Below are 27,612 nucleotides of genomic sequence, written 5' to 3'. Positions count from 1 at the left end.
GAGCCGTATCTGTTGCCGTTCCTAGAAGACAACACACGGACACGTAAAATACCCGCTTTGTAAATGTAGAACTGACTCCAACCGTTCTATACCTTCCTTTTCCTCTTGAAATTCGTCAATCACCCCTCGTTATACATAACTGAAATCCCTGTTGCAAGGATAATAATACCTAATACCAACCTAATAATGCTCTTTCCACATTGTTGATAGCCTTCGTCAAAACTTGCATAAAAAGCGTAGGCAAAATGAATAAAACTTGACTGGAGTTAATATTTTATTTGAGTGTATTCAGAAAAAAAGTAATAACCACCAGAGATAGTGAACACAGTGAAAAGATATAAGAGTGATATTGAACTAGCATATGTTGCATCTTGATTCAGTGAAAATAATATAACTGCAGATATAACTGAGAAAAGCATGATTTTGTTCACAAAGCAGCACATTGACTCAGGCGGAACTATGTCGAACTTTATGTGCTCTTTCTTCCAATTTCATACAGATGGAATTGGTGACATCTTCTGTTGAGTTTGTTCCACCAATATCTGGTGTACGAATCTGAGAAACCAAAAATGAAACAAATCATTTCATATATGGTAATGATTCTTTTGGTTCAACTGTCATTCTGGTCATATGGCATCTTCAGCTGTGCAGTGCAGACATCCTTTATGGTATTCATGTGGAAACTATGTTCTCCAGCTAAGTCACAACTCACATGTTATATCAGGGGTGAGCAAGGTTTTTGGAGCAGGGGCCAGGCACATCTAGACTGGCGGGCCATGAAAGTGTAACATAAAAGTTACATTTTATGGACAATATTTACTGTGTTACAAAAGCAAAAGTGGAAAACAATGTACCTCACGCCAAAACTAAATTTAATCACAATCTCAACAAATTCCTTGAGGTATTTTTAGCTAAAACATCAAAATTTGGTTTTAGTTTGGTTGTGGCAGCAGACAGTCAGGGTTATATCAATGATATCAGTTTGACTTACCTTATCTATTAAAATTGTGTCGATGATTGCATGATTAACAAGGCTCGCATATTTCTGAAGTCTGAAAAATGATATATAAACAGTGGGTTTGTAAACACAGTAACTTAGATATGGTTGAATCGAAGATTAGAATAAAAGTTTAAATTGTAATTCCCCATTTCTATGGTTACCCGAAGTGTCATTGCTGCTGTTCATCAAACTTAAAAGGGAAGATCAAATGTTTCCGAAAGTTTTTGTTGAGAGAACACAATAAAAAAGGGAAGATATTTCATTTTGAACGATCATGTCAAAAATATGCATATTCAAGTGGGTTTTAAAGTCTTGGAGCCTATGATAGTTAAAAAAAACTATGTCCACTAAGAGGTAACACAGATTTTCATAGGTTTGTGGGATTTGCGTGTATACCTGATGTAATCGCTCGTCTTCCAAAAATGAACAAATAATTCACAATAGCTCCCAAGATGAATACTTGGGAATTAAATGGTTGTCATTTTTTTATTGAAGCTCTCATGAGCTCTTGCTTTAGCAAAAATGCAAAATTCATAGATGTAACAAATAGAACCCACATAAAGTAATGTATAAACTTGATACGTCATACATTTCATGTTAATTTAATAATATATTTATAGCTGCTTACCCAATATACTTCAGCATCAAGGTGCTGGCAAAAAGCATTGCATTTGGATTGGCTATGCCAAGCCCCGCAATTCTGCTTCCAGTGTTTCTTGTTGCCTAAAATAAAGATTTTCTATTATTTTTAGAGTTAATTTTTTGCTATTATCCTTTTGTTGGAAGAAGTCACATTTACAATTGTATTATTTTTCATATTTAAATTTCTGAACCCAATGATGACCCACCCACTTGCCTAACTCTTGGTAATACAACTAACCACCAGTGAATGTCAACATACCGATTCAGAATATTCTCATGATTCGAAGGAGAATGATAATTTGTGTGTAAAAATCAGTGAAAAATGTACTAGTTGTTGAAAGTAAGAATATACTGATAGTTGAGATTACTTTGCCATCTGCAAAATGATATTATTTCTTTGTGACATTGACAGAACAAAAATATTAAATGACCTCCTCAGCTACTTACAGGCTCAAAGACGCGATATTCATCACCAATATTAGAACCAGCCACCATTCCTGGACCTCCAACCAAACCACAACAAATGTTACCTGATAAAAAATATGATAAATCCAATTATATAAACTGTGTCATGACGATAAAAAAAGACTGAAAAATCTATTCTCTTGAATAGGTTTTTTATTTAATTAGTCAAATTAACGCATTTCTTTTGCCAAATGAGAATGGTTGAATATATAAAGAAATAAATCATCACAAAATTTATCACATATATACAACAGTTTCTGAATACCGGTAGTACCTGAATACTATGCAGTGGATAATGCCATATATATGCTTCGATCAAGAGTTCTCAACTGCGAGCAAATTTTGCAAGCAAAAAATTTACACAATTCCCTACCGCATGAATAGGCTACCGGTTTCATTTCAGCGCATCACCAGTTGTGCAGTTGACCAATAAAATTGCAATAAAATTGAGATTGCAATGTCTTCTATTGCATAATATACGTTTTCAAACTAACTATAGGAAGACTGTCCAATCCGGTACCACTTTTGGATACGTTACATACTGCAAACTGAAATAGCATACTCCAGATGTTTTAAAATTAACCAAGGAGTAAAAGAATAGGGTTAGAAGTACTGACTCGGATGATCACTCAGATATCTAAGAATACTGTAATTTCTGTAAATAACGGATGGGAAAATAGTCTCACCAACTATATTCCCATACAAATTAGGCATGACCATAACATCGAATTGCTCAGGTTTTGACACAAGCTGCATTGTCGTGTTGTCAACGATCATATCATTGAATTCAATGTCAGGAAAATCTCTGGCAGTCTCTCGACAACATTGTAGAAATAGTCCATCTGCTAATTTCCTAAAGAAAAAGGAAGATAACACACTCAATGATTATTACTTAAATATTGGTATGAATATTGGTCATGAATGAGTTTTTTTATCATTGACCAGCCATTTATAAATACCTCAAAATAAGTGCAACGTAATGTGGACTTCATAGATCTGCATATGTAGCAGCCATAATGGTTTACATTTTATTAATTTTATGCTAATAAAATGAAATATTCCTTCCGAAGTGTTGTGAATTGTATTACAAGTGTACATGTGATGAGCGTTCTAAAAGTTCAGGAACTAACCTAGCAACATTGGTGGAATCAAAAATTTGTTGCGAATACAGCTAGAACAAGATGTGATCTGGCATCCTACATGCATATGCATCAACTGGGGTTGGTAAGCACGATAGATGTCAATCCCAATGATGCCCATAAAACTATTTCATGATATCTGAGCTGTTGTGCCAGCATGCCTATAACATATATCCAGTGGTTCTGTAGGCAGAAGATAATGAAATGCTTACATTATGTTAGCTTTATGAACAGCGGTAATCTTCTTTCTTTTATTTCTCCTCGCATATTCAAATGCAAACTTAGCAATTCGATATGATTTTTCTGCTGTGATGATTTTCAAGCTTTCTACAACACCTGGCATACTCTGAAATACAATATAAAGCATGTTTGAAATTTATACAGGATGATTCAGGAAAGAAATCAAAGATCAAAGTCAACGCTAAATATAATGTAATGAAAACAGAACATCATATCAGTCCTTCCAAAACAGATATTACCATACAAGACTAGTAAGACTGTTCATAACAATACCAAGATGTATTTGATAAGACAAAATGAGAGAATAAAACTTTGTTTTAGTCAAAGATACCGTATTTGCAATCAACTGATGGGTACAATATGCCCCATTAGCAGATCTTATTGAACTTGACGATATTTCAAGCATTTTTGAAGGGAGAAAAGTCTTAACAAGTACATTCATTGTAATGATATATTAAATACGGAACACTACTGGCAATGGGCTCACAACCATATTTTAGATGAAAAAGAGAGTTATGAATAGATTTTATACACCTAAATCAAACTCAACCATGTATCTGACTCTAAATGAAACTATAGTTTCCTTTTAATAACTCAATGTCCCTACCTCATGCTCTAAACTTGAATATTCTCCCTCTGTGTTTTCTCGAATAATACGAATATCAACGTTGTGATTTCTTCGACAAACGTCAGGAACAGATTTCACCTTCAGCACATTAGCAAACAAGTCCAGTTTTGTCCTATAAAAGAATTACCAGCAGTAAGTGTTTGACCCAGAACAAACATACCATATTGGGTTCCTACATTCAATCAGGATATATCCCTAATATATTGTAGTATATGTGTTTGATTAAATACATAGTATTTCAGTAGAGTGCAGATGGGGCAAGACCAATGACAATCAAGTTGAAGAATTTTTCCCTTCTGCATTTTAGATTTAATATCGCCAAGGTGCTCCCCTAATTATTCGACCCAATTCATGTCTTGCTCGGGAAATTGTTTAAAGAAACTGAGTTTGAAATTTGCAGCTATAACCATTAAACAAATCAAAGTGAACAACCTTATGACCATGTTTGCTGATTTCTCATCAATATCCATTTTGTCAAATTTGGTATCAATGTTTCCTGTAAGTATAAGACATTTATTCAAAATTTAGCATAAAGATATGATTATTGTTGGTTTAATAAGGGAAGCTGTCAGCCAGTGGAATATGAAACTACAACAGTATATAGCCTAGCTTTTTTGATAAAAGTTTTTTTAATAACTCCACTTTGTGAAATCACCCAAATATTTCCCAGACAGTGAAGATTTCAATTTTTTCAAGTCTTGTGTCAACTGATTTATATTGATAAGTTTGTCCCTAGAGTATATATATATATATGTGGCTCTCGAGTCTATGTGACAGCGGAGTAAGTAAAATCTTTTGTTTCAATTGACGGTTCGATACCTTGCTAAAAGCAAGCTTGGCTGAAAAAAATTTCTCCAAATGATAATGTGACCGATGAGAGATCATAGATTTTAATTAACATTTCCACCATATTCGTAACAATGATTCACAAGTAAATTAGTGATAGTGCTGACATAAATTTTGTAAAGCTGTACGTGCCTTTGATGGCAACTTCATTGCGCTTAATCGCAATAATTGCCTCCTCAGTATTTCTTTCCAAACCTTCTGACGAGATGTCAACTTTCTCAAAATCCACTGGAACACCTGGATTGAAACAATAACAGTACAAATAGATTAATATTATATACAACCATACATTTCTATCATTTTTGAATATCATTAACCAATCTTAAATGATAGAAACAATATCCAGATATCCAAAATGAAACATTTGATTCAAAATAGTTATATTGAATATTTTAAATTTGGTGTAGGAATAATTTAGGTATTTATATTAGAATGGAAAAATTATCATATTGAGCAATTGAAGTATCACATTATGACATTGTCGCAAAAAAATCTTCATTCAATTCTGAAAACTATAATAAATTGAGAACCAATCAATCATTATTTATTCAAGTTTTCCTGTATTTAAAATTTAATCTCATTCAATAGACTTTACCCTCTATGTTTGTTTTGTTGAATAAAAAGATGCAGACCTGGTTTATCACTGTTTTTGCACGTTTTTTGAGTCAGACACCCCAAAGACACACTAAAACAACCATCAACCCTTACCAGCAGTTGTAAATACTCTTTCAACAGACTTCATGATTTCAGGGCCAATTCCATCTCCAGGAATCATTGTTATAGTATGCCGCCCACCATATTGTGAAAAGTTTCTTAACAAAGAACATGATGGTCTGCAACATTGAAGTGCCTGAAACACAAATGAATCTTTTATACATATCAAGTCAGCAAAGCTGACAGTTATTAAGATCAACTGTATATATATAATCTATCATCTTTATGATAGAATCTAACCCCTTTACGATTCTAACTATTGAGTAATACATTTTTGCATAAAATCTGCCATTCCTTCATGTGAAACTGCACATGTGGTAGGAAGAACTAGGATAGGATAGGATTTACATATTTATCCCGGGGGAGAGGAAAGCCGATAAGACGGCTTATCCATATGGCAAACCACGGCCTCTCGTCCGGTTACCATTCCAAGTCGGGTATGGGATTAGTTATATTGTTTGTTTTCGGAAGCATGGACTTGGTGGTGGAGGAAGCCGTAACCGACCAGCGGTTACGTGAACCACCCAACGACGGCGAGGAGTCCAGCAATCGGGTCTCATGTAGTTTCTTACCTAACATACTTCTAGTGGGTGTAACATGACAATTTTTTTACATATCAATCCTAACCCCCACCTGACCACACCATCCAAAAATTACGTCACTACGACGTCACAGTGACGTAATAGAGCCCTTCAAACTATGCGAACAGTCATCCAAGACGCGCAGACGAGAACCCGAAATCGAACAGCTATTTCTCTCGTTTTCTCGTCGCAACGATCCCGATAGGAGAGAGGTCGTTGACGTCAGTCAGTTCTTTATCGTCGGCGCCGATGCTATTTCGGGCGATCGTACGAGTATTTGGCAAGCTCTATGACGTGATTGTGACGTCGTAGTGACGTAATTTTTGGATGGCGTAGTCAGGTGAGGGTTAGGATTGGCATGTCAAAAAATTGTTATGCTACGCCTACTAGAAGTACGTTAGGTACGAAACTACACGAGACCCCAGCAATCCTCTCGCACATAACCATCCCTGCATGGGATTCGAACCTGCGAACCCACGCAGAGTAATTAGAGGTGCGGTGGCGAGCGTATTCCTAACGCTTAGCCCATTGAGCCACACCGTCGCGCCAAACTATTGTTTTTTGCAAAAATAAAATCTAACGTGCTAAGAGTTATTAGTCTACAACAGTACAGAGGATGAGTTATTGCATTAGATACTACAATTTATTTGACATACCTTGTTTAAACTTTTCTTCCCCGCCATACCCAAAAATGAACTTGAAACAATCATCTTCGATGCCAGAAAACAGAAACAAACCCAGTCAGCAAACACAGAGTATTGAAAGAAACCTGGCGCGAGTACAAGACGATTTAATAAGACAATAGGAAGAAATAAGATGTTCAACTTTAACCCGGTATTTATTCAAGGACTAAGAAAAAAATAAAACTAAAATCTTTTTTACTTTCTTTCCTTGGGCGGCGTAAGCATAATTACAGGGCTTAAGTTAACTCATAATTGGTCGCAGTTACATGCGGTCAGCGGCGACGTCTGAACGTCGGTTTTAGATTCAATTTGTTGTTGCAATGTCGTGAAAAGAAGACTGGGCGGCATAGTTCAGTAGTTAGAACGAAGATTCATAACACAAAAGGTATGTAACTCGTATTTGTCTAGTCGTTATACAGTTATATACCCATGCCCTTAGTCTTAATAAATCTCTGGGAAAGCAGTTTGATACCTAAAAAATCTGAGAATGGTATTTCGTTGTCGTTTGCATGTGCTGATGTGGCTTGAAAGCAGAATCGATATTTTTACCTGTGAGTGATAGCCTGATACTTTTTAAAAAAATATATAAATGTGTCAATTTGTGCTCATGTCGGTCTGACAAAGTCTGAAAGTAAACGCCACAAACCGCTTGAATAACACCAAACAAAAATGTGATATGAAATTTCTATATTCTTCGAGAAAATAGGTGCATAATGAAATTCTTGACAGACGCGCTTAGTTCTGTAGTTAAAATCATTTCTACTCAATCTTCAACAAAGCAGGTAGGTCTATGTCCCATACTAAAATACATATTATAGCATTCTGCATTAAACAGACTTTTTTTTAAATAATGAAAACATGGGTGGTATTTTTACATCACATTTTGTTTGGCGTTATTTCAGCAGTTACGGCAGGGCGTTTATTTTGCGAGACCTCTCATGTCTATTACTTGAAATAAAGCGAGATACACTGCTGAGATACGATGTCAGAGTTCCAACAATCGAAGCAACTAGTACATCTAGAAATCTTGAGCATCCTTCTTATTTATGTTACTACAGGTTCTTCTTTATAAAACTGTTAACTTCAAGATGTATCCGAGGCATTCATTCCCACATGATGGCCCTCCAAGGCCACCACCCTCACATTGGGATTCAAGACCTATGCATTCGAATTACCCACACAATATGGGACCAGCATATCCTTCTCAGCACCCATATGCTCCTCCACCCCCAGAGTACATGCCACAATTCCAGCAAAATGCACCTCCACATGTCGAACATCGCTACCCTTACCCACCACATGGTCCCCATGCCGGCCATCCAAGAATGACTTACCCCAGACCACAAGATCCTCATGCGAATTTTGGAAGACCACCCTTCTATGAGCCACAGATAAGGCCTCCTGGCCATTCTAGAGACAATATGCATGGAGATTTGCTTCATCGTCATCATGATATGAGACATACAAATGAGAGGAGAGAACGAAGACATAGAGATGGTTCTCATGGAGATCGCTACCATGAAAGAGAAGTCAGGGGATCACCCCATCACAGGAGTTATTCTTCAAGAAGTGATTCTGGGCGAGATTCCCCAAATCCAAGGCGTGACGACAGAGATGAAAAACCAAGGCAAGAAAATAAAACATTGCAACCTGGTTTCATTTGGCGACATTCTAAGAATGAAAAAGAAGATCAGGAATACAATGAATCAGAATACAGTGCAGAAAAGATAGAAGAAAAGTTAAAATCACTGCAACCGAGTTATGTCCAGTGCACCCAGCATGCCCGCTATTATGGTAGAACAACAGAAAACGATTCAACTGTGAAAGCACTACCATTGTTAACAGAGCTTTATGATAAATTTGAGTCTGAGCTTTCTACTAGACATGCAAAACTATGGAAGCCAAACGAGATAATGGAGGATCCCGAAGAAATAGGCAAAACATTAGAAGAACAAGATGAAAAAGATAAAAGTTTTACTTTGTCTCAAAGACTCGAAAACTGTGACTTTAGTCAGGAATCTTTACCAAGACAGAAAAGAGTTCGAGCAGCTGCTATTGTTAGAAGGTTGGAAGATTCAGCAAGAAATCAAGAAAAACCTCTTTTAAAATACATTGAAGAGGACAACCCTAAAGTTCCAACTTTTGCTTTAGCAAAACTCAAAAGAAGGCTTGAAAGATTAACTGATAATATGAAAGAGTCTGATACTACATATGATAGCGACGGAAGCGATCCAGAGGGAGAATTTGACAACGAAGATTACTTGCAACGGGCTGGGGAACTGATCAGTTCTATTCGTAAACTCAAGCATCATGAGAAGCGTCTTCATAACGAATTATGGTATAATGACCCTGGTCAAGCTAATGATGGCCCACTCTGTCGATGCGGAGAAACTGCCCGCAAGAAAGGTATCAGACATAAAATCTACCCTGGTGAAAAACCACCCACCGGCTGGAAAAAGAATTTTAATAACATTGGTAAAATGTACAACTATCTTGTTACAATCAGTCCTCCTGTAAATTATGAGTCATCTGATCCTACAACTATTCAATATGATGGCAGAGATTATGTCTTCGAAGGTTTTTCCATTCTATCTGATGAACCACTGAGCAAACTACCATATTGTGATCTGATTCGATTTCACATTCGGTATACAATATACTTGATAGAAGAGCCAGTTCCTGAAAACTTCTGTATAAGAGGTCTTCAACTTTTTTCAGATTACTTCTTCAGAGATATTTTGGAATTATATGATTGGGTTGATATCCCAAAGTCATGCCCTGAAGAGACGAACACAGAGGTTCATAGAAAGTTCCATTTCTTTCCTCGCTTCGTGAGACCTCTTCCAGATAATGGTAAAGAAATTTTATCATTATGTGAAGTTCTTAGATATTTACTCTCCCATAATAAACCTTTGATAAGTGCGAATGATTTGACACATCTTATGAATTGTGACCACAGGGAATGGTTGAACTACACAGATAAAATCAGAGGCATGATCGTTACATTCCCTGGTTCAAAGCCAAGCTCACTAAGAGTAGATCAAGTGGATCGTTATGACAGAAAATCCGTAGAGAATCCGGATGTAAAAAACGAAGATCAAGATGATGAATATCCATTGATCATCCATTTCGGAATTCGACCTGCAAATCTAAGTTATGCAGGAGATCCACAATATCAAAGAGTGTGGAGATCATATTTGAAACTTCGTCATTTAATGGCGAATTCTCCGAAAGTAAAACAGTCTGACAAATTTAAACTAAAACGAAGGGAAGAAGCATTACAAGAAATGCGACGTGCAAAGGTGATGCAAAGAGAAGTTACAGTTGAAGTAAGCAGTAGGGGTTTCATGAAAACTGGAATATTTTCTGACATTTGTCAACATGCTCTTCTACTGCCTGTGTTGACGCATCATGTCCGATATCAACTGTGCTTGGCAACTTTGGAGAAACAGATCGGATATGAATTTAAAGATAGAAAATGGCTTAGTCATTCTATGAATCATCCCAGTTGTCAGATGAATTTTGGTTCTAATCCTGATCATGTTAGGAATGCTCTTTCAAATTGTGGCTTACGGCAACCCAAATATGGAGATAGCTCTATTCATTATAAATACACACGGAAGCGGGGTATCACGACTCTCATTAGAATTATGGCAAGGCTTGGACAAAAACGACCCGTACTTTCACCTATTGAGCATAACGAAAGATTGGAGTTTCTTGGTGATGCAGTCGTGGGTTATTTAACAAGTATACATTTGTTCTTTATGTTTCCGGAGCTTTCTGAAGGTGCACTTACGACTTTTAGAACTGTGATTGTCAACAACCAGCACCTGGCCCAACTTGCAGAAAGAATGCATTTGGATGAATTTATGCTGTACGCACATGGACCAGACTTATGCCGAAATGCAGATTTACGTCATGCCATGGCGAATTGTTTTGAAGCTCTTATGGGTGCAATATATATGGAAGCGGGTTTGGAAAAAGCACAAGAGCTATTTGCAAAGTTTTTATGGGATACTGATCAACTCCAAAAAATTTGGTTGGATATCCCATTACACCCTCTTCAAGAAGAGGAACCAGAAACAGATAGACAGTATATTGAAAGCGTGCCGATCTTGCAAAAACTGACCAAACTAGAAGATGATTTAGGATTAAAATTCACACACATCAGAATTCTAGCAAAAGCATTTACATGGCGTAATGTGCACGAGAACGTTCTTACACATGGTCACAATCAAAGATTAGAATTCCTCGGTGATTCAATTTGCAATCTTGTCACATCTACATATCTATTTGAGCTGTATCCAACCCATCATGAAGGACATTTAACTCTACTTCGTGCAACTATGGTGAATGGAAGGACACAGTCCATGGTTGCTACTGAGCTTGGCATGCCAAGGTATGTTATCACCAACATGAGCAGTGATCCTTCAAATACAGTGGGAAAACCAAGAGCTCCAGATTGGAGAGAAAAGAATTTGGCTGATCTTCTTGAAGCGTTTGTTGCTGCATTGTACATTGATAAAGGACTGGAATATGTTAAAGGTTTTATGCAGGTAAAGAGAATATTGATTTCTATTGTGAAGTGCTTTAGCCATTAATCACGTTACTCCACGTACAAGCAGCCATTGATACGCAAGGAGCAACTATTTTCAAACAAATTGAATATTTTCCATTTCAGCACCGCCTATCCAATTTATTGCACCAGGAGTGAGATGGTGGATAGTTTTAAGGTTTAATGCTCTAACTGATAGGCTGTCGTGTTGGTTTGCATAGACAAAAGGATGTCTATAAAGAGTTCAGTTTCACAGAAATTTAAAAATAACTGTTTGTTTTCTAGTAAATTTACCATTTGTTGCAGTGGAATCTAGATTTATATGCCATGATTTGATTGCTTTCGTAACAATTTAAAATGACAAATATATTTACAGAATAAAATTCTACCTAAATATTTGGATATTGACCAAAAATTTTTTATTAAAAAGTGAGTGATAAAAGCTGAACCCAGAATCATGGGAAAACTTTCATTGGTGACACTTCTTGGGCAATACTATATTCATAAATTGTTTTACTATTGTCCCAGGTCTGTTTTTTTCCACGACTAAAGGAATTCATCATCACACAAGAGTGGAACGATCCAAAGTCATGCTTGCAACAATGCTGTCTTACACTCAGACAAGAAGGAAAGGAACCCCAACTACCAACCTATAAAATTGAAAACAAAGCAGGACCTTCACATGCAAGAAAATATAAAGTGGCAGTGTATTTCAAAGGTTTCATATTACTATTTTTGTAACTCATCATCTGTATGTGGAGTCGTCAGTTTGTCTTGTTTATATGGTATTGGAGCCAAGAGTATCTTCAACTAATCTTGGCAATCAAAGTTAAAATATTTTATGAAAACTAACAAGGCAACAAACAAGTTAATTACGGTAAGCATTCTTGACAGACATGCCATGCTTTTTATTATTTTCTGAGTTGAAATTCCATTGTCATCAAGTAGTCAACGTTGCTTTTTTAAATGCCTCAAGAATTCTTCAAAATGCAGAATGAAACAATCGGCGTGGCCCACCAGTATTGATTCAAATCATGATGGCATTGGTAGATTAACTGTAACTTCTTAATTGGTTTGCCATAACACTGAAGAAGTTTGTCCGAATAAGCATAGACTAAATGAACATGCATTTCACTCGCCAGTTTTGCCCAGCTTAATTTTTAATGTTATGTAGCCTATATGGAAAAACCTGGTGTCACATACTTTTTTAGGCCACCTGTTAGTTTAAAGCAATCACATTAATGCACATAATCTAATACAGTCATGACATTCCTATTATTATTATTATCCTATTATTACGTAACAAATGAAAGTTTCGCCGCTGCCAAGGTTTAAAAATGATGAATTTATGAGGAATTTTCAACACTTATAACCGAAAGTTAGTCGGCCTTAGATGATTAGATCTGAGTTGTATGATTTGAATAAATCTTGAATATGATGAAAATATATTCCAGGATATATTACAGTTACATATTTAAGTTTACAAATTGAATGTGAAATGAAAATGCAAAGAGCCGATCTTATTGGCAGCGGCGGAATTTTTTGTATGTGTGTGTGCAGGACGTTTTTAGCGATCAGTCAATCGCAGGCTATTTTTAAGATTTTGGTCGATCTCGGAAAGCAGGTTGGCCACCCCTGGAATAGACTAATCCAATCCATAAAAATTCATATCATCGCATAATAGGATCACCTATCGGTAATGGACAAGGAGAAAGTATTCAGGAAGCAGAAAGGAATGCAGCAAGAAAAGCATTAGAAGAATACAATTTTCCTCAACTTGAATGGCAGAGAAGATATGTAGCTAAGAAACACAATGTCCCATACAAACCCAGGAAAAATTTGAAACCATTCGATCAAAGGAGAAAGCATTCTTCAGGTAATTGTCATCAACTGCGTGTTTCTGTACAGAATAATGTACCATATTTCCAGCTAGTTTCCTTGACTCTGCTCAATATTAGCATTGGACCGGGAAAGGGGGACAATAAGGTGCTTTCCTATCGGTTTTTATGATTCGGAGTTGTTATTTTTGATATCTGATGTTGCTACATTCGTATGTGCATCATGAGTAAAAGAAATTATATATACCCTTCCGGATTGTTGTATACTGAGACAAAATGAGTACAATAGGTAGTGCAACAGGCTGTCATATAAATTACTTTTAACCAACCCCCATGGTATATACGCTATAAATGTTATTTATTGTTTTAGATCACAATGCTGCTGAAGACCGACAAGCGAAGAGACGCAGAACAGACAAATGATCAACCACACACTATGTTCCATTATAAAGTTTATATTGCTATTATTGCACTGTAACAAACAATCATGAACGAATAAAATTACACCTGGAAAAATTGGAACTTCATTTAGCGATAATCTCAAAATCCTCAAATAATTCCTCATAGTGTGTAACAAACTTCTCGCACTGCTCACCTGCAATAAAATTAAGGAAGCTTAATTAGAATACAAGGACCGAGAAAATTTTTGCATGAACGATAAAATAAAAACTAGGGAACCATAACGGACCCCTGAGGTGGACCTCTAATCATTAGTTTTTATTGCCACACGCTACTTATTCGCCTTTGTATGGGTGAAATAGATTGTCTGAGTTCAGAAACGCAATGAGTAGACTGTCATAGTTGCAATTATCTTAGTTATAATTAAGTTTTTCTGATCAAAATTGGGTTTTCCAGATATCATTACTTCAAATGCTATCACAACACTGAAAAACTAACATAAGCAAATACCACACCTGGGGAAAAATCTTTCTTGCCTCTCAATCGATGATTTCTTTGTTCAAAAAATTTGAATGTTTCATAAAACAGCAGATCATCATCAGCTTCTAAAGCTGCTTCCAGAAATTTTCTCGCAGAAACAGAATCGTGCATTGATACAGATTTAACAAACCTAATAGCTTCAAGTATCTATAAAAAATGTGTGGTGTGAACAGTCTCGCTGTATAGAAACTGGATGTTTGTATATTATTAATCTACTGTCAGAATTTGAATGAGAAGCGAGCGAAGATCCACATACCTTATACATAAATTTTACATGAATAATTAGTAGTAATCTTATAAATGATATACAGATATCCCATTTGTAACCAAAAAATTTATACCTTATGTTTTGCGAGAAATATGTCAACAATCTCATCATTTGTAGTTGAAATTCTCTAAATAAAAATGTTGATGGTGATGTCGAACCCATGAAGCGAAAGTAACATTGATCACACTTAGCATGATTAAATTTGACGGCATTTGCTAGCATTATAACTCAGAAAATCTCTGGGTGAAAGGTTAAACAAAAGACCATCATACATATATGAAACTAAACTATGATGAAGGACCTTATTATTGACTAAAAGTGTCCTGAACAGAGCGTGGTTTGCAGTAAGAAAGCAATTACCTTGTACATGTCCAAAGCTATTTGATAAACAGGAGGATAAGACGATTCCAATGACAATAAATAACCGGCTATCATTCTTGAATCGGCAATCAAATTATAATGAATATATTGTTGAAGTTGATGATAATTTTTACTTGTTATGAGTGCGTGTATAATCAGTTCATATAAATAATGCTGGAATGAAAGAAGTCACATATAAACAATGCTGAAATGAAAGAATAAGTAAATTTGTCGGACCGAGAAATTATGTGCCAGTTATACATAGCCATATATTAATTATGCTCAATAGAAAAAATCTTTAGCTCTTGTTAGAAGTGCTCCGAGTGGGAAAACGTTTTCAAAGCCATACCATGCTTTCATATTATTAATAGCACATAGTCATTAGGGTTCAATAAAGGAGATGAGGAAAGCAATCAAACATATGAATTGATGTTGGTATGGTATAAGCCATGGGCCATGGCCTTATGAAATACATTTAAATTTGGGTTAAAAGATCAGGCCATATAGCCCAGCAACTTCTTTTTCTTCCCAGTCACAGTAAAACAATCCATAGGTCCACTTTGTGTGCAATAAAAAGCTGCCAATGAACAAATAAAGCTTAGATTGAGGGAAAGTAATGTTGTTGAAAGCAATCTTATAGTACCAGTATTATCAAACGGGTATACTAATTTACCTGAATCGTCAACTTATTTTGATCCAACGATCTGATGTATTCAACGACTACTTGACAAACATAAATTTGATCAATCCCATTCTGTCTTGCAAGAACTGATAATACATGAGTGTACATATCACTCTGATCAACAACAACTTGCATACGATGAGGTGGAACATTGTTAATATTACTCGTACTTACTGAACCCGAAGCTGCCTCTTGTCTCTGAAATGAGAAATCATCTTTGATAGTTCTATTGGTTTCAACCATCCAATTTCTTCAACAAATAGACATGTACCTTAGCCCTATCTAAGAGAAATCTATATTCGTATAGGTGTTTTATATACTTTAAAGCCAGGTCACACTTGAAATAATTATTGACATCGCTTCGCACAGAAGCGGCGGTTACAGTGTCACCTTTGTGTGCTTTTGCAAATTACATATCACAAGTTCAAATTCCATGCCCCTAACTCACTAAGAGTGTAAAAAATTGAGTAGGCAATGCTCAATTAGAAAGATCCCAGTTCCAAATAATCTGGGCCCGTTACATATCATTAAATATCAATGGCTGCTCGTCTCGGCCTTGTTCAGAAAAATGCATGAATATGTGTCATATAAAAAAGACAATAGCAAACTGAAAAATTGTAAATCATTTTTTAAAAGTCATACCTCTGGATGTAATAAGACAGTTGTAAGCACCAAAAACATTTCAGATCATTCAAATATTTCATGTATGTATGCAGTGGTACCCATTTTTTATTAAAAGGTATTATTAAATCTTACCCTCATTTGTAGGTAAGCTTGTTCTGCCTCAGTATAAGTCTTGTAAACTGTATTTAATTTATCAAATACTGCTGCAATATTTTTGTATGATGATCCCTCATTATCAGACAGCAGCACTGTGTAATAATAAAACAATAAAATAAAGCCCAACTAGTGGAAGGAAATTATGCAGGAAAAAATCTTCACCAACTTTTCTTCAATACTTTCAACATAACAGCTTTACTTCCTCGCCTTAGCAGCAAAAAATCAAATAGTTGAACCTGTGAATATAAAGAAAAAAATTCAGAAATTTGATATTGCATTTAATAACTTGATATTAAAGTATTGGTATAAAACCTTGATAATTGATATGTAATAACCTTCATGTAAAAAAGAGAAAGTACTTTCATGAGGTGAAACAACCTCACAAAATATGTCATATTTTATCAACAAGATTCGTTGCTGTGATCAGCATATGGATCATTATAGAAGCAAAAACCATACAGTTATCGATAAAGTGGGAAGGAATAGCCATATATGAATATCAATATTGTACTCAATCATACTCAAGATTTCATTCATGGTATAGTCCCACTATTCAACTTTCAGTTGGGTTCTGGTTACTCACCCTTTAGCTTGAAATGTTTTACTTTAAAATATTTTCATATGAATTGTTAGGCATGCAGACGCTTGAACAATGAGTTACCGGTACTTGATATTAAAACGATCTTATGTAGTTTGCCATGAGTTGCTTACTTTATTATACTCAAGATGAGGTAGTGGATTCAAATCCAATATTTCTAATAAAAACATATAATGGTGTGATTTTTAAATACACGGTAGGTGAAACTTTGTTCAGAATTTAGAGACACCCTTAACCATGAATGGCGATTATGGTAGAAAATTGGCTTAAATTATGGTTCATTATATTCAATCCCATCAACAACAATTTCAAGTTTTCTTCAAGCTGATAGAATACACAAACTAAGTTTATAAAATGAAGCTCACCACGTTTTGAAAAAGAGTAGAAATTGCATCGAGTTTAATTTGTAGAAACCACATACAACCTAAAGCAGCATCAATTATAATATTCGGCTGAAAAACAATCCAAGTTGGGGCATCTAGGTTACAGATGAAAGCTAAGGTTTTTGAACTAAATATTTGGCAATTATTCAAGTTTACATTGCCAACTTTTGTTAATATCACATTCAATCCATGAATTCACTATGATTTGTACCAATCCTCATGCTGAAATGCTCAATTCACAATATATCCAATTTTCAATATTTGAAACCATTTTTCAGAATATAGTTCAAAATGCAAAACAAAACTGCAAATCTTTTCTCTGTGAATTATTTGTGAAAAAAGTAATGGTTTGAATAGCACTGCTTCGCAAATAAAGGATACAGAGCTGGCATTCAACTTCTGAAGTCGGGGCATTCAAACCAAATCCTGAAAAACAAAGCAAAAGAATTATATTCCATCAAAAACTAATTTTTCCAAGTACATTTGGCAACTTTTTAGTGTTGTTTCCCAGAGTATCATCATTAGGAATTTAAATGCTTGATACTAGTATAACAAGTTACATTTAGTACTCTCCTATTTTATCATCATCTTTGGTTATTTTATACAAATTCCCATTAAAACTGTATTGAACTTGGTCCCCGCACGGCATCTAACAACATCTACCGGTACTTGTGATTTGAAATAAGCTTAATATTTTGTTTAAAATAAAAAATATTACGATGTCCAAAGCTGCATCTAGACATGTAAATCCATATTTGCTCTCTAGATGTCCAGATGTTTACCAAGGTCTAATTTTCTACAAAGATGCAATGAAAAGCTTACCAGCAACAGAAAGTTTATGTGAAGCAATTGGCAATGGAGCTATCACAGGCTTGAGGTAAGTTACTGAATTTGATGTGTTTCCTGGAAGTTTGATGTCGAATATCATTGAAGTCTAAAAATGGAAGCAAATCAGATATTATTTCATTGTGTGAGCAGGTATTGATTAGAGTTAGTAAAATGGGCGTATTTACTATTTATAACATAACACGCACTCGCCTATAACACGCCGTATTACTTTTTGATTGAAAATTGATATAAAAAATTTTCTCCCCTTTTCTCAGTTCAGACCAAGGATGGAAACCTGTGTATAACGTGCACCATTACTGTTTTATGGAAAATCAGTACAGAATTTTGCAGGTTATAATAAATACAGTAGATCAAAGCAAGACTATGGCGTCGAAATTTCAATTTATAATGGTTCACTATTACCAGCAGAAGCTCAAAACACATTAATGTGACATGTATCTTATACAGCACTTACACATGTAAATGTTTTTGTGGTCAGCATTTGGTTTTCTAGAAAGTTGAAGCTTGATTATTTCTCAATCTCCACAGTCCCAGATTAGATTAAGACTGTTCAGAATCAATTAATATTTGAATACAACACAATCGGAATTTTATATACTCAATACTGATCAATGCAAATGCAATTTCAAAAAGTAGAAACAATTTATATCATTGCTTTAGCCACTTACAAATTCAAAGGAAAGAGTTTATATTCAGGTAATAATAGTATAATAACTTGCATTCACAAGCTAATCTAACTACCAGAACATGGAATTTACCAACCTTAGAAGCTTGGTGATGAACAATAACTAAACTATCCACAACACTTATTGCAAATCTACCAGACATTCCAGTTATCAAGCTATACACTTTCTTTGCTGGTGCTTCTCTGTAAAAATGTAATTAAGGATGTATGACGTAACTGTAAATTAATCAGTGGATACAATTGCCCAGTTGTTGAAAAGTTGGACATAACTATTCTGGAGACGCAGGTGACCCAGGGGATAATAAATTAGGTAGGCAATCTTTCCAAAACTAGAAGCCCCTTTCGTATTCAGTTACGAATATATATTGCCTTGTTCAGAGTGAATGTATGGAAATGCCTTGTCAGTTAGGTCTTACGAATACTGCTCTTACCACAGGAAAATTTGTTTACTCACTCTACATGAACATTTAATTGTCTTCCTAGTCAGTGGATAATTTATAAAAATGGGATTGAATCTCCATTACTAAAATGAATACGATTTATTTTAAAATTAAATAACATTCAAATATCGAAAAGAAATAAAACACAAAAGTAGGCTGAAATATCACAGCCAGTTTAATATACAATATTTGACCGATTTTTTTTCCTGGAATCAATTACACAAGTCACATTTAACAATTTCATAACAAACCTGCTGAGTAGAAAAAGATTTACTTCTGTTCCTGAAACTGATTGTGATGACGGATGCTTCAAGACAGCTATGTACAAACTGGAATACCTGACAAAAAAGGTATAATTCGATATTCAACATATGAGGATAAAGAAGATGCGATAGTGATATATAACAATTTTCAATATCATAAAAACTAAAATAACAGATGTGAAACACGAAAACTAACAATGAAGATAATTTATACATACCGGTACATACGGCTAACTTAGTTTTACTGTAACAAAACTCTAGAAATAATCTTGCTGAAAGGATCGAATACCTCTATCCGAATCAATAGGTGTTCTAAAAATATCACTATGTAATTCATTTCAGATTTGAATATCCACGATTGATTTCATTATCGGGAATAATATATGACAAAATGCACTAAATTATGAAGTAAAATTTACATAAATCAATATTTTGATGAAATAAAAGCAAATTCCACAAAAAGCCGATATTAAGATTACCCATATTATTCTAATATATTTGTAATGCATTTTGTTTGGTTAAGTACATTCAACTGGGGACATGAACTAGCATTTAGATCTGGTATGATAAAAAGTTGAATAGGTAAATCTGTCTATATTATTGTGAAAAGAACTTACAGATTAACCATTGTGACATCCCGTTCAAATAATTCGATCCTTGCTTCGCTTGATGATGGTATTGACCGGTCGACATCAAATTTTGAAAGTTTTAATATTTGACTATTCTATACGAAAAATATATTAACATACGATATCGTATTGAATACAATAGTACAGCAATGTTAATTACATATGAGAAGGAGAACATCTCATGATTCGATCCGTTATTCCATCAAGGGAGTTGCTTTAATCAGAAATAGCATAGCATTTTTAAATTTACATATATTTATATTTTCGTAACAATGTCACGAAGTAGATAAATATAATTCTTAATTTTTTGTAGAGTAGTAATTAGATATGAATTTAGTTTTCAATGTGTCAAATCTAAATTCAAAATGTCAAGATCTAAACCAATTCTTAAAACATGGAATTATGTTTGAGTTTAATATATTTGCAGTATCAAAAGTAATCAGAGTTACCTTAAAGTAGAATGGACAAATAACAGTTCCTTTTGGTGAAGTTGAGCAAAGCAAAACTGCAGATTCAGGCTGTTCGTGTATATATAAAACAAACATGCAAGATTTATAAAATTGGAAAAGTGTACTGAAATATTATACATTTATCTACAAAATGAAAACGCATTTTGACCATTTTAAAATGGCTCCGATAAGTGAAGTACAGGTATATAGAATGAATAGAAGGGCTCATGAAATTGTCATGTTTTAACATTGTACGATTCTTATCACACAATGATAAAACATGACAATTTCACGGGTTTCTTCATTATAATGTATAGTATAACATATAATTACATCGTAAAGCTTTTTTCTTAAATGTGGCAGTGACATATAACAATTTTATCATATAAGGAATAAATTCAAAATATTTTTATTTCGCAATCTTTGTGAAACATTGGGTTGCCTGTTCTTCCATAATTTGAAGTTTTTAAACAAGCAATGTCTAAATATATATTCTTAACAAACATGAATATACAATATTCATTACAACATCATAAATAATATATGTTAACCTTCAGACTGGGATTGCAATATTGTCAAAATATAGTTACCAAAAATATTGACCAGTTAACAGGAAAATTATAATTTTTCAGCAGCTTTGCTTGACGTTTATCTTGATTTATCTAAACAAGATCAGAAAATAGATACGATTAAAAAACAAATGTCAAGAATTAGCTGATTATGTCTTTTTGTGTTAAACAAAATCTACAATGCTTTAGATTTATTTTTAAGATTTACCGAAAACAGTAATGATACTGCCAATTCTTTGTTCTATTTTTTGGACCTGTACGTAACCAGAGTGGAATCTCATTCCACATCATTAACTTCATTAAGCTTCCACTAATTAGCTAGCTATGTGAGAAGAGATTCTGCCATTTTGTAACAACCATTCTTTATGTTTTTTTTTTTTGTTCCATTCAAGAGTGGGAATCCATGTTTGCTTTACAAGTTTGAATTATGATTACGCTAATCATTCACATCACCATCTCCCTTACAGAAGAAACAACATTGTGTGGACCAGGGGTGTGCAACCATTATTACAGGAGGGCCAGATACAAAAAGCTGGGTGAAATCGCGGGCCACACCTTTATTTAACATAGGATTTCTAGCAGTTGCAGGCACAAAAATTTTGATTATTGATTTTGCTCGCCCTTAGTATAGACCAAAGCTTTATATAATAACAAATCAAGATTCAATTTAAACAGAGAAATGAAAAATTCTAAAATATTGTATAAATATTCGCTCAGATAGTTATTTGACATACCGTATATATAATATGTAATTCATTATGTGAGTAATGCTGAAATATATGGATGAGAAGTTATTCAAATGACTAATCGCATTACAGCAGTTCTAAACGTCACATTACATGTCTGTACTAGTAACGCTTCAAGTGAGCTTGTCAAAAGATGACAGACCACTGAACCAGTCTGATAGGTTTGCAAAAATAACAAGATTTGAGACAAAATATCGAGGCTAAATTCAAAAAATTGCCATCTCTATAGTAAAAACATACCATATCTAAGTAATGAATATTTAAATTTAATTAGTCCATTAGATGCGGTAAAAGTAATTTTTTTCACCGCAACAACAAACCCAACAAAAACAACAACAAGTTAGTAAAAGGTGCGCTTTATCCCAACCACGGAAAATTAGCTTAAATATATTGGAGTGTAATTTTTCATAGAGGCAATATTTTGAACATAATATTACCAATTGAGTTCCATTCAAAATAATACCTGATAAAACTCAATGCCACTCTGCGTCACCATCACTATTTCATGTGTACTTATCCAATGAAATGTTAAAATCTTGTTATTTTTGCCCTGAATAAAAAAGAAAACGAATTTGCACATGATGAAAAAGTATAAGCAGAGAAAGTGAATTTTCATGTCTTAAAAATTTTACCTTGCTTGATTGTGAATATTCAGATGGATCTGGGCTCCCATCTTCAATGTTTGCGAATTCCTGAGAATAAATCATCAAACATATATTATTAAAATAACATTGAAGTACAATATGGTATATGATGGTGAAGCATTAAATTTAACTATGATTGCACCATTGATCAAATTCTTGGGTTCAAATTCCAACCATTCCCACCATCTCAAACAAGATGTAATAAATAGGATAGGTAGGCAATTTTCAATCGAAAAAACTTCGGTCCTTCCAAACCCCATCCATCCCAGGGTGTTGCCGCTCGATAACCAGTATTGGTTTTCGTTAATCTCCTTTCACTCTGAAGTACGATTTTTCATATATTTTCATTTCTTGTATGTATAGTGTGTATGTATTTTCACCATGGTGAAGAAATAAATTACTGATTACCTTTTAACTCCTTATATAGTAGTGATAGCTTATGCAGAGCCTTGTTTGGAGCAAAAGACCCATAACTACGTTAGATAGAAAAATAAAATGATTCATGTGTATTTATGGTAATCCCATCACCTATTCAATTTAGTCACATTTATTCCATTTTTAGAATAAGATTTGAAATGGACAAAATAATCATAAAACCTTCTTTCTTGCTTGGTACTATTCCAATAATCAGAAGTTGAATAAATATTGTTACCATATTAGAGTATTACCGTAGACATGATATGTCCATTCTATCAAGGCCCATGCTTCTAAAAATAACTACGGAATCACAGAATTAGAGTTGGCAAAATTTTATATCAAATACGTACAATATTCCCTTTTTTTGATTGAATCCATTCTATGGAATATTTTTAACAACAACACAGATGTTTGATGTTATAGTTAGAAAATATATAACAGTACAGACTGCCATTCAATATTACGACCTATTTACTTTTCTCTTTTCATTCACAGGGCTCATAGCCTGTATTTTCTCTCAAACAAATACCAGCAGCACTCACAATACTAGTCTCCGATCGTTGCAAAGCCAGTATTTTATGATGATATGAAAACTTGATTGATATCAGGGATCCTTTATCATTCAATCTGAAACTATGTGAAGTTCTGTCATCAGGACCACGGACAATCACACCTGTTGCACCTCCAGATCTAACAGCAAATATCTAGAACAAAATTTAAAAAGTTGAATATCCAAATTAAAATTAAACGACACCAGTAAAATTTCAACCCCCCCCCCCCCCCCCTAATTTCATAGTGTGATACCACACTGTAATTCCTAACGATTAAGTATAATTATATTTTAAATATATAGAATATGCCATAGGCCTATTTATCAGTGTAGACGTTAAGTCAAATACATACCATATTTTTATAAGTTACAAACAGTTTTATCGCTAATAGCAAACTTTTCCCATTCATACCTGTTTATTCGCTTCATCAAAGAAAACATTGTTGACAGCTGTAACTGCATCAAATCGAACTGAATTTTTGCATAGTGCAAGATAACTATTTGCATTGGAACTCATAATGTTAATTTCTACATTTTCTAAACACAATATAGAAAAAAAGTTCAAAAAAATTAATAGACTACTGAATTAAGTAATATAATCAATATAACCATATAAAATGACGTATTCAATCAGCTAATTGATTTCTAAATAGCATAAATGGATAGATGTTCAAAAATACGCGACAAAACAATTAAGGGAACCAAAACTATTTATTATTTCATCCCCAAACCAAAACAAACAGTTGGACATTCAAAGCTGGCTTAAACAGGAAATATTGCTAAGAGGAAAAAACCCTAATATAAAATGGTACTGTGTTAAAATACCTAGATATGAGTATGCAACAATCTGGTAGTTGGTGCATTGGTCTGATAATATTGGATGGAATAGTGTGTTAAAGTTTGGTAATTTGACAACCCCAGTTGGTTGGACACTAAACAGTTAAACACAAGCCCACCCCAGGTGTACCAAATTCTAGAAAAACTACAACGAGTCTGGCCAAACCTTTAAATCCTCATGTTAAAAATATACTGTTCAAACCCGTATGATACGAGATTTTATACGCTATTACTTTTTCAACCATAAATCCAACACAATTGAGTGTGAAGAATGAATAACAAGGCACCGGTTATCCAAATGAACCATTTCAAAGGATATATATATTTTCGCAAATATTATTAATAATATACAATAAAATATGAAAAATGAATGAGAAAACAAATCAAAAAAACACATTCGATTCATTCAACAGCTCGAAGCAAAATTATTTTAGATAGGAAATCACAAATGTCAAGAAAATTGTAATAACATTAATATAGATTTTGGGTTAATGAACTTATTGTGGTTTTAGTGAAATGTTGCAAAATTAATTAGCAATTGAAAAAAAAACAGATGTTATTACCAATGGTCAACTGGGTGCATAAACATATACTATAACAATATATGGCTCCCAGAATAAAGGGTAAATTCTCATGGATTTTTGGCTAATTACAAATGAAGAAAACTGAACTAATGGCAAAGTCACATAAAACACCAAAATGACAAACAATACTGTAGTCAATATTATTCCACAGCACATGAAATGACTGCACCATATTAAATGTGACAAAGTAGAAGAAAACGTATTTTGAACAAAATTCATGAATGAAATAAAATTGTATTCATGGCCAACAGTTCTTGGAAAGAATACAAAGCAAGATTGAAATGGCTGAATGCAAAACATTCCTGAAAAATCATGTGAATACATCGAATACATCCTCCGATATCGAGGTTAATCAGACAACACTCTGTGGATTCCAGCGTGACACTACACGTAAGATAATATTTTTAGGTGCATAACTTGTCAAGTTGAATAAAGTACTGTAAGTTCGCACCATTGATAATGATTAAGCTGTGAAAGTTTTGAGTTGGTGAAAAACGACTGACACAATTTTCTAGGTGTTGAGTGATAAACTAATTATCATTTCAACTGAGAAAAATCTCTGGGCTCAATAACAACTAAAAGCTTTTTAAGATTGTCATCTTCGTCTCTATAAATGTCGAAAGAAAATGAATTTCTTGTTTCCAATGAAGATGTCACATTTTTGACCAATAGCAATTCCAGATTACCGAATTATACGCTTTGGGAGAAATGGAAACATAATTAAAAGCAGTAAATGTAATTTTCTATTCCGATTACGACCCTATAACAATATCGTCAAAACGGGTGATATTGATAATATTGCTAAATCAATACACCTCTTGTTTACCCCCAAAATATTGTCTTCTGACAACTGAAAACCGAGCCAAATTAGTGCATACAGCATTCAAATGATATTGATAAGGTAAATGTTTGTACATTCAATCAAAACTTTTGATTATCTGAATGAGTTCAGTTAGCTGTGAGATATGTGAGACCTCATACATCATGCAAGGAATTGATATCCATAATATGGACAGTTTTACATAACCTGTATTTGTGTGATTTTTGAATCTTTTATTCACTTTACTTAAAGTTATAAAATAATGGAACAAATTAATAAATAAAATTTTTCCCGCTGTTTATATCCAATCTTCCAATCACACTTTGATATGAAATTCAAAATATACGCCAAGTTGGAGATTTCCAATAGTCTCAATTGAAATTTAAAATTGATATCTAGGATACTGAACTATTCGGCTATGAAGTTTTTACATCTAGTTAACCAACACCATTATTTAAAAAAAAAATTACGAATCAGTTTGCATGACAGTTTCTTGATTTTGACCATTATTATTAACAATCGGCCTCGCCCATTCAACAAAATCATCGATAAGTGCGGGCCAAGCACCTTCCTCATCATAGTTAGACATATCGTCAGAAATCATTAAACTAAATTCTAAAAGAAGATTCCAAGTGTCTCTAGGTATGGCTCGTTTATAATGTTCTGTAAGATACTGACACCACAGATCAAGATACTTGAATCTGTCACCGAGAAGGATATTCCAATAGGCAATAGCCATGTCAAGGTCCAATCCCTTTTGTTCAGGATTTTTTGCAAAATTGAAAGTATATTGATATAAACTTTTAAATTTTGCTTTGTCTGCAATTTCTGTTTCAAGATTCGGCAACATCCATCTTAGCTTTTCCAAATCATCGACTGATAATTCAATCATTCCATTAATAAATTCAGCTCTTGTGAATTCACATTGCACAGCTGCCTTGAATTTCCATGCAATAATAAGCACCAAACGACTTGTAGGATCAAGTTGGAGTTCTTCCAAAAATTTAGTTATTCCTTCCACACCTATCTTATCAGGATCTTGTGGATCACGAAGCCTATTATACAATGCTTCAATCCTTCGCCTGTCAACAGTGGGTTTACTCTCTCTCCAGTAAAGTTCAGGTTCAGTAAAATAGTTGTCAGAAGCAACATCTAACCTCCAATCGTGGTGTGACAAACAATATATGGCAGTTTTTTCTGAGGCCTGGGTAAAAGTCATGAAATGTCGAACTTTTTCCCTCTGAGATGGCTTCAACTTATGCATGGTGATATAAATGGTAGTTATATAACCTATTCCTGTTAAAATAAAGTGGACATTACATACGGTATCTAGTTTAGATAAGTAACCATCAGGACCTACATTCTGACTTTGCATTACCATACTGCCCTACAATGCTGCAATGAGCTCATCTTGATATTCAATTATAAACAACACTGCAAACTTCAACGTATATTCAGATTATACTGAAATTTAAAACCAATTCAATTCAACATTCTAACTCTAGAAAAGAAAATCTACAAAATACAGAAATAGCTCCAAGACTCAAAACATTCATATAGCCTATAATATAAAGCGATGAGTCTTGTAATACGAATTTCAAATTGTGAATTCAATGCCACTATAATTTTAAACAAGCGTCATAGTCATTGGTCAGTGAAACTTGTACACAGCATAATACCAATAATGGTTTTCATTGAATACATTTTGAAAAAAAAACTGCAATGGAGAGGTTCAGGGCGTTTAAAATAAGTAAATATGCACAAGAAGAAGCTGCCATCTGTAAAACTC

The 27,612-nt window shown here is 34.1% G+C and overlaps 4 protein-coding genes across 4 annotated transcripts; 1 reads left to right on the top strand and 3 right to left on the bottom strand.

Moving 5' to 3' along the window:
• Positions 1–261: 261 nt before the first annotated feature.
• On the bottom strand, positions 262–7,077 carry LOC120339651 (isocitrate dehydrogenase [NAD] subunit gamma, mitochondrial-like). Its single transcript, XM_039407817.2, has 11 exons — positions 6,912–7,077; positions 5,669–5,810; positions 5,093–5,197; positions 4,547–4,610; positions 4,094–4,226; positions 3,459–3,592; positions 2,794–2,960; positions 2,090–2,172; positions 1,629–1,723; positions 992–1,052; positions 262–555 (listed from the first exon to the last, which is right to left on the bottom strand). Exons 1-11 carry the CDS (start codon positions 6,963–6,965, stop codon positions 448–450), a joined length of 1,146 nt encoding a protein of 381 aa, XP_039263751.2. The 5' UTR covers positions 6,966–7,077; the 3' UTR covers positions 262–447.
• Positions 7,078–7,133: 56 nt separating this feature from the next.
• LOC120339648 (ribonuclease 3-like) lies at positions 7,134–13,847 on the top strand. Its single transcript, XM_039407815.2, has 5 exons — positions 7,134–7,323; positions 7,997–11,494; positions 12,022–12,211; positions 13,178–13,369; positions 13,702–13,847. The coding sequence occupies exons 2-5, from the start codon at positions 8,027–8,029 to the stop codon at positions 13,752–13,754; spliced, it is 3,903 nt and encodes a 1,300-aa protein (XP_039263749.2). The 5' UTR covers positions 7,134–7,323; positions 7,997–8,026; the 3' UTR covers positions 13,755–13,847.
• LOC120339650 (regulator of MON1-CCZ1 complex-like) lies at positions 13,771–24,123 on the bottom strand. Its single transcript, XM_039407816.2, has 19 exons — positions 23,995–24,123; positions 23,575–23,736; positions 22,604–22,663; positions 22,435–22,521; positions 21,247–21,318; positions 20,657–20,725; positions 20,196–20,302; positions 19,567–19,653; positions 18,953–19,058; positions 18,164–18,275; positions 17,723–17,767; positions 17,324–17,436; positions 16,527–16,596; positions 16,337–16,452; positions 15,572–15,778; positions 14,899–15,072; positions 14,612–14,665; positions 14,246–14,417; positions 13,771–13,926 (listed from the first exon to the last, which is right to left on the bottom strand). Exons 1-19 carry the CDS (start codon positions 24,097–24,099, stop codon positions 13,856–13,858), a joined length of 1,989 nt encoding a protein of 662 aa, XP_039263750.2. The 5' UTR covers positions 24,100–24,123; the 3' UTR covers positions 13,771–13,855.
• On the bottom strand, positions 24,116–27,115 carry LOC120339652 (DCN1-like protein 1). Its single transcript, XM_039407818.2, has one exon. It carries the CDS (start codon positions 27,085–27,087, stop codon positions 26,290–26,292), a length of 798 nt encoding a protein of 265 aa, XP_039263752.1. The 5' UTR covers positions 27,088–27,115; the 3' UTR covers positions 24,116–26,289.
• Positions 27,116–27,612: the final 497 nt, after the last annotated feature.

This window comes from Styela clava, chromosome 9 (assembly GCF_964204865.1).
Source record: "Styela clava chromosome 9, kaStyClav1.hap1.2, whole genome shotgun sequence".
Lineage (NCBI taxonomy): Eukaryota > Metazoa > Chordata > Ascidiacea > Stolidobranchia > Styelidae > Styela > Styela clava.
The sequence above is the reverse complement of the archived record's forward strand: the minus strand, read 5'-3'. Positions and strand labels throughout refer to the sequence as shown.

What these genes read in the sequence shown, in the direction of transcription:
- LOC120339652 (XM_039407818.2), bottom strand. Translation starts at nt 27,087, where the DNA reads ATGCATAAGTTGAAGCCATCTCAGAGGGAAAAAGTTCGACATTTCATG.
- LOC120339648 (XM_039407815.2), top strand. Translation starts at nt 8,027, where the DNA reads ATGTATCCGAGGCATTCATTCCCACATGATGGCCCTCCAAGGCCACCA. An exon ending in ATGTTAAAGGTTTTATGCAG is followed by an intron (nt 11,495 to 12,021) that starts GTAAAGAGAATA and finishes CTATTGTCCCAG; the next exon opens with GTCTGTTTTTTTCCACGACT. An exon ending in AGTGGCAGTGTATTTCAAAG is followed by an intron (nt 12,212 to 13,177) that starts GTTTCATATTAC and finishes ATCGCATAATAG; the next exon opens with GATCACCTATCGGTAATGGA.
- LOC120339650 (XM_039407816.2), bottom strand. Translation starts at nt 24,099, where the DNA reads ATGAGTTCCAATGCAAATAGTTATCTTGCACTATGCAAAAATTCAGTT. An exon ending in AACGATCGGAGACTAGTATT is followed by an intron (nt 22,664 to 23,574) that starts GTGAGTGCTGCT and finishes ATTTATTCTCAG; the next exon opens with GAATTCGCAAACATTGAAGA. An exon ending in TTTGTCCATTCTACTTTAAG is followed by an intron (nt 20,303 to 20,656) that starts GTAACTCTGATT and finishes TTTTTCGTATAG; the next exon opens with AATAGTCAAATATTAAAACT.
- LOC120339651 (XM_039407817.2), bottom strand. Translation starts at nt 6,965, where the DNA reads ATGATTGTTTCAAGTTCATTTTTGGGTATGGCGGGGAAGAAAAGTTTA. An exon ending in AATATCGCGTCTTTGAGCCT is followed by an intron (nt 1,724 to 2,089) that starts GTAAGTAGCTGA and finishes TCTTTATTTTAG; the next exon opens with GCAACAAGAAACACTGGAAG. An exon ending in ACACAATTTTAATAGATAAG is followed by an intron (nt 556 to 991) that starts GTAAGTCAAACT and finishes TTGGTTTCTCAG; the next exon opens with ATTCGTACACCAGATATTGG.